The sequence below is a fragment of the Eumetopias jubatus genome, unplaced genomic scaffold (genome assembly GCF_037043125.1).
Source record: "Eumetopias jubatus isolate StellerSeaLion01/CBP00866 unplaced genomic scaffold, mEumJub1_p1.0 scaffold_10, whole genome shotgun sequence".
NCBI lineage: Eukaryota > Metazoa > Chordata > Mammalia > Carnivora > Otariidae > Eumetopias > Eumetopias jubatus.
The window spans coordinates 103,835,097-103,845,776 of NW_028274816.1; the positions used below are offsets into that span (position 1 = coordinate 103,835,097).

The following is a 10,680-nucleotide window of genomic DNA, read 5'->3' on the forward strand; positions in this document are numbered from 1 at the left end:
ATCCATACAATGGGATATTATTCAGCAATAAAAAATGATCAAGTCACAAAAAGACATGGAGGAACCTTAAATGTATATTGCTAAGTGAAAGAAGCCAGCCTGAAAAGTCTACATACTGTATAATTCCAAGTACACGACATTTTGGCAAAGGCAAAACCAGAGAGACATTAAAAAAATCAGTAGTGTCAAGGGTTCTGGAGCAAGAGGGAGAGATGAATAAGTAAAGCACAAGTGATTTTTAGGGTGGTGCAACTATTCTGTATGAAACTATAATGGTAAACACAAGGCATTATGCATTTGTCAAAACCCATACAACTGTATAACACAAAGAAGGAACGTTAATGTAAACTATGAACTATAGTTAATAATAGTATCAACTTTGGTTCATTACTTATAACAAATTTATCACACTGATGCAAAAAGTTAATAGTAGGGGAAATTGGGGAGGGATGAGGGTATACGAAACTCTATGTAATATCTGCTCAATTATTCTATAAATCTTTTTCTTTTTTTTTAAAGATTTTATTTATTTATTTGACAGAGAGAGACACAGCGAGAGAGGGAACACAAGCAGGGGGAGTGGGAGAGGGAGAAGCAAGCTTCCCACCGAGCAGGGAGCCTGATGTGGGGCTCAATCCCAGGACCCTGGGATCATGACCTGAGCCGAAGGAAGACGCTTAACGACTGAGCCACCCAGGTGCCCCATCTAACACTACACTTTTAAAACTAATTATTTAAAAAACAAACTAAAAGCAAAGGGACCAAAAGAAACAACTTTTTTGGTTCTAATTACAAAGGTAATATATATGCCTTATATCATATCAGAGTGATTTCAAACAAATTAATATATGGTAAGTATAAAATTTTTATTATATTAAACTTTGCCACTCTTCTTGACCTTAATACAGGCTTACGTACAGAGCAACAGATTCAGTTTGTAAACAGCAAAACATATTTCACTGAAAATCGTCCACTAATACACTTTCCTTTGTCCACTGGAGATATTAGATTCCTTCTTAGAAATGCCATGTCAACTATCATTTTAAAGTTTCTAAAATGTATGTTTTCCAATGTTTTGGTCTTACTGGTCTTATTTAATGGATCTCTGATGCTCCGGGACGTGAACAAATTATCCTATGTTCCCCACCTCCACAAGCAAGTAACAATACTTTCACCTCTAGTCTTCATAATATGATTTTTGTTTGAAGTTTATGTGCAAGATTTAGCTCCATAAATGTGGACAGAAATGCAGCTCTGACAAGTAACATCAACATCAGGACTAAAAGTCCCAGGACTACAAACCACTGCAAAGGAAAAATATGGGGTAGATTACTATCATGTCAGTTAGAAGTATTTTATACCAGTAATATAAATCTTGCCTTCAGTATCACACTGTTTCTACACCTATGCTATCCTGAGTAATGTTCAGCCAATTAAGTTGTGGAAGATTATTTATGAGTTTGAAACACTGTAATTTGATGATCTTAAAGGTAGGAGAAAGTTAGAATCCTATTTTTTCCTTTAACATCAGCATTTTACAGTATCTTCTTCAGTGCCCCATTTATGAGTTCCTATTTCTAGGAAAAAGCAATTCGGTTTTCTAGATAGGACCATTCTGTTGTTTTCCTTTGTAGCATAGCAGCTTAACTCAGAACACTATAGAAATGTTTTATAAAACAGAAGAGTGCATTAGGAAGAATTAATACACATGAGGATGATTATATTTAGAAATTTGGGCTTTGAATTTTTACTTCCCTTTAACTAAATATAACTTATTGTGAAAGAATCACTATATTCAATTATCCTAAGGGAATTACTAATCTATTCTTCTGACTATATAACCTAAATAGTTAATATTTATATTTTATAATTACCGCAACAGCTAGCGCAATTACTGTGTAGACCTTCATTTTTTCCAAAGCCTGGACGACAGCTATCCACACGTATTACTTGAAAACTGTGGTCCACAAAATGCATAGCTGGTATAGTTTTATTAAAGTCATGGTAGTAAATATATGCTTGGCTCCGGAAAAATTCTTCTATCCGATCTCTTGCCTAAGATTTTAAAATACCAGAAAGAAGTACAATAACTAAATTGTGAACCAAATTTATCCTCCTGTATCAGAGGCAATGAAATATAGTATAAACATGTCATGCTTTATCCAACAGATGAATTCCTGAAAAGTTGTGTGTTAATACTAAAATTTGTCTAGCCTTGACCTTATCAATTATTGTCAATTCATATGTATAATAGTTAAGAAAAATTAAATGGAGGTTTAAATTATTTGCAGCATGTCTATTTCATGTATGGATAACTGAGAGTTCATTATTTCTAATTCCAAAGAGTCAAGCAAAATGGAAACCAAAACTGTTCTCTAATCAGCATTAAAAACCAATGACATAATTTTTATTTTTATTTTTTGAACACAGAGTTTAATAATAACTAATATTAACTGAGTGCTTTCCATAAGCCATGCACAATATTAAGGGTATTAATGGGCTCAGGAACTAGATCAGGAGAGTAAAGGGAGTTTTTAGACCATGCCCTTAGCCTCTGAGAATGGCAGAGGGGAAAGCAACAATTATGACCAGCAGAGATACAATTTTGGAAGAACTACTGGTTTAACCTAGGATTCCATGATTGTGAGGCTGTTCTTCAAGCTGCTACTGAGTTACCATCTGGGAAACAAAAACCAGGGACCCATCCTTCCATCATAGAAAAAATACATACTATTAACCTGGGGAGCTATATATTATTCTAGATGTATTATTCCAAAACATCTTGATATAACCGACTCTCACAATCTCTGCTTAAAAAACTGAAATCAAATATCAATACTTTACATTTTTAAAAATAGTAATTTAAATCTACTTGCTTAGAATGTCTGTTATTAATATTCACAACATGGAGAAATCGATTTTTGAAGAAACATTTAAATTAATAAGATGAAGTATTTACAAAAATTTTTACACATCTTTATTAACTATTCAAATACTTTCCCCCTACAATGAAATTCTCACCTGGAGGATATTATGATTAGTGATATCTTCACAGTCAGCCAAATCATTGCATGCACCTTTCCACCCTGGTGCAAAAGGATTAACTGGAGAGGAAAAAAATGGTATCTTCACAAAAGAATTCTAAAAAGTTCCAACCATTCCAATAAAGCTTTGAATGCTGAATTCAGTATGTATGCATGCATGTGTTTAATCTATCTAATCCTAGTAATAAAGTGCACAATTTGAATAATTTATACGTTATGATTTCACTCCATCTGGGGGCTAATCAAAGTAACTACAATGAATGGAAATCAATTTGGTTTGGTTCCTCTCTCTTTTTTTTTAAGATTTTATTTATTTATTTGACAGAGAGAGACACAGCAAGAGAGGCAACACAAGCAGGGGGAGTGGGAGAGGAAGAAGCAGGCTTCCCGCTGAGCGGGGAGCCGGATGCGGGGCTCGATCCCAGGACCCTGGGATCATGACCTGAGCCAAAGGCAGACGTTTAACGACTGAGCCACCCAGGCGCCCCTGGTTCCTCTCTTTTAATAGGTTCTTTTCAAAAACACAATTTAAGTTTTTAGGAATTCATAAATTAAATATTGGCTGGATAGTATTTATGAAATGATACTGACTTCTAAAAGATAAGCAACAATACTGGGGTGCTTGGTTGGCTCAGTCGGCAGAGCATGCAACTCTTGACGTCAAAGTTGCGAATTCAAGCCCCACATTGAGCGTGGAGCCTACTTTAAAAAATAAGTAAAAAAATAAAAGATAAGCAACAATATACCATTGTTTAAAGTAAATAATTAATATATTAATTTTTAAAACCTTAACCAGGCTAGAACCAACAATATACTTTAGTGCTTAACAAATATTTAAGGCTTACTATTTTGTGAGATATCTCACATTAAAGAAATGTTAATTTTTTTTCTTTACCTTGAAAGGCTATAAATAGCTCATGCATGAGGCCATGTTTGGGAATTTTAACAAAATGGCATTTATATGATGGTTCTATGACATGGCATGACAAATCAGAGATTAAATTATCCAAGATTTTCTTCAGCACTCTAAAAAGCAGGTCATTGTATCTTCCTTGACAAGACTTTGTGGTAAAACGTACAGCCATCTGATATGAATAATCAGGTTCCCGATAGGCTTTAAAAAATGATGAGAATAAAAATAATTGTGCTTAGCTTTGTGTTACTAAACAATTTGCAAATAACGTAATATTAAATCTCATTAATCTTGCAAATCAGCATAGAAATTTATCTAATAAAATATTTTATCAGTTTGTCCTCAAAAAATATACAAAACTAATAACTTTAATGAAAAAAGGTTGTTTTCATCTGATGTTATCTACTCAGTACAAGAGAAGAAATGGCTGGATATATATATAAATAAGTTAAAAGTATAAAAAAAATAAGATGGGCGAATGTTTAATTTGCAGAAAGTGTCATTGCTGTCAGCACAGTCCAGTGAAAAGGATCATCAATTTGCTTTTATAGAATTAAACATCAGTTTTAAATGAGCTGGCAAAATTGTGGTAAAGTAGATTGTTCAGATGGTGGGAAGTGGGAGGCTGAAAGAGGATTATTTAGGACACAGTATCTAGATATCAATTTAAGAGTTTGCACGGTCAAATACGCCAAAATACTCCATAAGTCATAATGATTGTATACAACAGACTCATATTCACTAAATGAAGAGACCATACATTTAATTCTTAACCAAACTAAATGTATAAGTTAAAATGTGCCCATGTTCTTACCAAAGATCATAAAGTCATATCTCTGCTTTACTATCGTTTCTTCTTGAGTTTCCGCTCTGACAGTCTTATAAGAAAGAGTACATGTGTAAAGTCCAGAAAAAGCCTCCAGAAAATCTTCCATCATCAGCTTTCCTGTTTTAGTTATATTTATTTGATTATTTCCTAAACAGAAATAGAAATTACTTGGTTATTTAACATATAACAATTCAGACATTATTTAGTAAACTTGGGGTTATAAATAAATACAAAATTTTAAAAATTAATGAACTATTGAACTTCAAGAATTCAAAAAAATCTTAATTCTGTTATTACTCTATGGAAAACCACATAAGTACACTTTTAAAATATATTTTGGGGACGCCTGGGTGGCTCAGTTGGTTAAGCAGCTGCCTTCGGCTCAGGTCATGATGCCTGGGTCCTGGGATTAAGCCTGGCATCAGGCTCCCTGCTCAGCGGGGAGTCTGCTTCTCCCTCTGCCTGCTGCTCCCCCAGCTTGTGCTCTCTCTGGCAAATAAATGAATAAGATCTTTAAAAAATATATATATATGTATACATATATATACATATATATTTTGGTTTTCTTTAACTCATTTCTTGGCCTCTAATTTTTTTTCTTTAAATTTTTTTGTTATGTTAATCACCATACATTAGTTTTTTTATTTTTTATTGTTATGTTAATCACCATACATTACATCATTAGTTCTTGATGTAGTGTTCCATGATGCATTGTTTGTGCATAACACCCAGTGCTCCACACAGAACGTGCCCTTTTTAATACCCATCACCAGGCTAACCATCCCCCACCCCCTCCCCTCTAGAACCCTCAGTTTGTTTTTCAGAGTCCATCATCTCTCATGGATTGTCTCCCCCTCTGATTTACTCCCCTTCATTCTTCCCCTCCTGCTATCTTTTTTTTTCTTAACATATATTGCATTATTTGTTTCAGAAGTACAGATCTGTGATTCAAGTCTTGCACAATTCACAGTGCTCACCATAGCACATACCCTCCCCAATGTCTATCACCCAGCCACCCCATCCCTCCCACCCCCCCACCACTCCAGTAACCCTCAGTTTGTTTCCTGAGATTAAGAATTCCTCATATCAGTGAGGTCATATGATACATGTCTTTCTCTGATTGACTTATTTCACTCAGCATAACACCCTCCAGTTCCATCCACGTCGTTGCAAATGGCAGGATCTCATTCCTTTTGATGGCTGCATAATATTCCATTGTGTATATATGCCACATCTTCTTTATCCATTCATCTGTCAATGGACATCTTGGCTCTTTCCACAGTTTGGCTATTTTGGACATTGCTGCTATAAACATCGGGGTGCACGCACCCCTCCACATCCCTACATTTGTATCTTTGGGGTAAATACCCAGTAGTGCAATTCCTGGATCATAGGGTAGCTCTATTTTCAACTTTTTGAGGAACCTCCATACTGTTTTCCAGAGTGGTTGCACCAGCTTGCATTCCCACCAACACTGTAGGAGGGTTCCCCTTTCTCCACAACCCCGCCAACATCTGTCCTTTCCTGACTTGTTAATTTTAGCCATTCTGACTGGTGTGAGGTGGTATCTCATTGAGGTTTTGATTTGGATTTCCCTGATGCCGAGCAATGTTGAGCACTTTTTCATGTGTCTGTTGGCCATTTGGATGTCTTCTGCCCATTTCTTGATTGGATTATTTGTTCTTTGGGTGTTGAGTTTGCTAAGTTCTTTATAGATTTTGGATACTAGCCCTTTATCTGATATGTCATTTGCAAATATCTTCTCCCATTCTGTTGGTTGTCCTTTGGTTTTGTTGACTGTTTCTTTTGCTGTGCAAAAGATATCTTGATGAGATCCCAATAGTTCATTTTTGCCCTTGCTTCCCTTGCCTTTGGCGATGTTTCGAGAAAGAAGTTGCTGCGGCTGAGGTCGAAGAGGTTGCTGCCTGTGTTCTCCTTTAGGATTTTGATGGACTCCTGTCTCACGTTTAGGTCTTTCAACCATTTGGAGTCTATTTTTGTGTGTGGTGTAAGGAAATGGTCCAGTTTCATTCTTTTGCATGTGGCTATCCAATTTTCCCAACACCATTTGTTGAAGAGACTGTCTTTTTTCCATTGGACATTCTTTCCTGCTTTGTCAAAGATTAGTTGACCATAGAGTTGAGGGTCCATTTCTGGGTTGGCCTCTAATTTCAATCGGTTTATGCTGGTAATCTAGTAAATGAGATTACACTGCTCTGTAGTACTACACAATTTCCTCACATAAGACAGAAATTAATAATGCTAATATTCCAATACACTAACATCATGAAAAATTACATATTAGATACTTCATCTCCAATACAGATGCTACAAAGATAAATTTTGTTTTTGTTTTGTTTTTTAAAGATTTTCTTTATTTATTTGACAGAGAGGGACAGTGAGAGAGGGAACACAAGCAAGGGGGCGTGGGAGAGGGAGAAGCAGGCTTCCCACTGAACAGGGAGCCCGATGCAGGGCTCGATCCCAGGACCCTGGGACCATGACCTGAGCCAAAGGCAGATGCTTAATGACTGAGCCACCCAGGCGCCCCTGTTTTGTTTTGTTTTTTTAAGATTTATTTATTTGACAGATTTATTTAAGATTTTATTTATTTATTTTATTTATTTATTTGACAAGAGAGAGGGAGAGAGCACAAGCAGGGGGAGAGGGAGAGGGAGAAGCAGGCTCCCTGACCTGGGACCCTCGGATCATGACCTGAGCAGAAGGCAGACACTTAACTGACTGAGCCACCCAGGTGCCCCAAATTTTAGGTTTTATAAAAACTTTTGAACTAATATAGCTCTGGGAAGGATACAAAAATTACTGCTTCAGTTTTTTTCATAAATAGAAAATAAGGCACAGACCTAGATATAACACGATTTGCTGTATCTAAGTATGCAGCAGGTGAAACCACAGTTAAAATTAAATTTCAATTTGTTCATCCCAGTAAGTGACAGTGACTTTCTTTAAAAAAAAAAAAAGTCCCTATCATTTAAGAAGATAGCTAAGATCAAATAAATTACCTGTTAATGGCTTTTCATTAGGCCCAATCCATAAGTAGGTGGGGTCCACTGTTTCTTTTTTAGCACGTTTAAAATCCATACAGGCAAGGATTGGGCTACTGTGATGTAATTTTACATATATTTTCACTGACAAAATAATATAAAGCAAAATTAAATTAAGAAATACACTTCCTTCCATTTTGTCCCAAACACACACTGAGTAGTTCTTTTTGGATTTCAGTATTTTAAAAATCAGCATATCATTGTAACACTTAGAATGCTAATATAAATTTCTTCTTATAAGTTTTTAAAACTCTAGACTGATAGTATTTTTTTCTGTGATATATTTTTGTTTATAAAAATGTACATGAAATATTTAGTTCCTTTTAATGTACAGATTCAGAACTCACTTGAATCACAATTCTTTGAAGGGTTAATGGAACTGATTTAAAGATCAGAAAAGGATTCGAAATTGGTTGCAAAACTATTCTCAAGATAATCATTGTCATCCCTAAGAGGAACTTGATATTTAACAATAAATGTCCTCTTTTGGGAACAATAATTAAGCTTATGCAGGGGCATACTAGAAAGATTTTCTGCAGTTACCTATTCTGTGTTTCGGATCTGGTAGAGGCAGCAATACTCTACTTAGAACCAACGCAGTCCCACAAGATATTGATTTTAAAGTCTACTGAATGCCAGGCCCTAAACCTACAAAGAAGACACCGTCCCACAATTTGGGGGGGTAGGAAAAAGGGGAAGGGCTCCAAACATGGAGCGATCCCAAACATGACAAATGCTGTGAACTGGTCCCAAATTATCTAAAGTTAGCCGCGTTACCAATCTTCCTTGGGGAGTGTGGGAAAGCGTCATCACAGTGATAAACGACTTTTGAGCTGAGCCTTAAAGGATGTGTAGGAGCTCCAAACAGAGGGACCTGCAGTCCTGGAAATCACTCTGAGTGGGCCTCGCACATTGCAAACCAGCACAGACACCTGGAAGTGAGGTGGCATGAGAGAAAGATCTGGATTGAATCCTAGCTCTTTACGAGCTGTGTGGCGTTAGGCCAGGTGATATACTAAGGCGTCGCTGTAAGGATGAAATGACGCGAGTGCCAAGCACCAGGCGGACATTCAGTGAACTCTCTCTCCCTTTCCCTTCGCTGGAAGAACATTAAGCAGGGCCACTGCACACCCGGCTCTTCTGATAAGACTCTGCGGGTGAAGAGGTCCTTAGTACCTGGGTGTCCCGGCTTGCCATAAATGAGGCCTTTCCCGGTACGTTCAGAAGAACGCTGCCATCCAACTGTGGAAGAAAGAAACCATTAACTTTTTAGGTAGAAGAGGAGCGGGGGCTCAGAGTGGGGCAGGGCGCAGCGAAGAGGAGGGGGCAGGACTGGGAAGGGGGGGCGAGGCGGGTGGGCAGGGGAGGGGCAGGCAGGAGGAGTCCCACCTCCAGTGAGGTACCAGAGCACCGCGGAGAGTAGGACCCACGCTCGCATCACGGCTCAGGGACTAGCGTCGCGGGAGGCGTGGAGGGGCGGGCTCCTTCCTACCTCTGCCCAGGCCCAGCGCCTCCCCATCTCTCCTCCACAGAGCGGAGCAAACCGCCGGGGTCAGCTCCCCTACTGGTCCGTCGCTACAGCGGGAGCGGACGCACAGGAGAGCGCGTGCGCGCTCTGGGGCCTCGCGCGCGGGGGCAGGGCGGGCGCGTGCTGGGTCCGAGCATAGGAGGCGAGCGCCCCGCCCCCTCGCGCGCACGCGCATGCCCTCGTGCGAGTGCCTCGCGCCTGGCGCCATTTTCCCGCGCTCTCTGTGACTTAGTTCTCTGAGTAGCCCCGTTCCTTACCCCCGAGAGAAGGAGAGAGTAATGTTAAAGAAGCCAAGCCTTCGCGTTTCGGTTTTTTCCTTTTCTGGAGGCTGAAGAGATCCACGAGAGGAATACTGTGGATCCCAAATAGGACGATGGGGTAAGGCGAGTAAAGATGCAATTACATTAGGACCGGAGGGAGGGAGACGCGTGTGAGAATTTCCTCCTCACAGGAAGCAAAGAGCCTGTGGGAATTTCCGGTGCCTTGCATCTCATGAATTCTGCCTGAAGTTGTGTGCAGGATCTTTTACAAATTCTTCCACCCAATTTTTACCTAACTGCATTTTATGCCCCCCAAACGAAGAACCTGAAGATCAACCACTCGTGCGCCAACAAGGCGTCTCCAGCCTCCCCACGCTAGAGGAACATTTAACCTTTAATTTCCACATCAAGTATCAGACGGCGTTGGGAGGCCCCCATGCAAATCTATCTAGGGTCCTGAAGTAACCTTGCTTTTGAAAAATGGGTGCAATCAAAAGGCAAGATCCCCCAAGTGTGCTTTTCCTGTGGGGACGGATGACAGATGAGTAAAGTTCACAGAGCTCAGAAAGAGAACATGCCCGCGTCTTTCATGGTTCCTTCTTGGCGACCAGCTTGGTGGCCTGTTTGTTGTCTATTTCTTAGCAGCGGGACATCCTCGGGGTTGGTTTTGAGTAGGCTGGTGGGTAAAGAGACCAAGGTTCAGACAGGGTGCAGAATGATTATTTTGGGTGAGATCAAGAGTTTTCAGTTTTATTTCCTTTGAGCCAAGTCAGTACTTGGACTATCTCAGATGGTCCAGGAGCAACCTTTGTCAGTGATTTCATTTTTAGTCACTGTTAATTATACCTACATAGCTTAAGCCATAAGATGTGATTCGGTGAGTCAGATCCACCCATGTCAGTTACAGTGTCTAGATTCATGGTTTAGTCTCAACTGTTCCCTTCCTTCTTGAGGTGGTGATAATGAAGACAAATTTAGGCATTATCTTTAATTCCCTAGCAGTTTGACATTCCAGCTTTAGTCAAAGTACATTATAAATCC

At 39.0% G+C, this 10,680-nt stretch overlaps 1 protein-coding gene across 1 annotated transcript; it reads right to left on the reverse strand.

The window, feature by feature from the left end:
* Positions 1 to 1,209: 1,209 nt before the first annotated feature.
* Positions 1,210 to 9,289, reverse strand: ZPBP2 (zona pellucida binding protein 2). Its single transcript, XM_088027103.1, has 7 exons — positions 9,241 to 9,289; positions 9,028 to 9,093; positions 7,810 to 7,935; positions 4,772 to 4,933; positions 3,022 to 3,104; positions 1,875 to 2,055; positions 1,210 to 1,304 (listed from the first exon to the last, which is right to left on the reverse strand). Exons 1-7 carry the CDS (start codon positions 9,287 to 9,289, stop codon positions 1,210 to 1,212), a joined length of 762 nt encoding a protein of 253 aa, XP_087883229.1.
* Between the last annotated feature and the right edge of the window lie 1,391 nt (positions 9,290 to 10,680).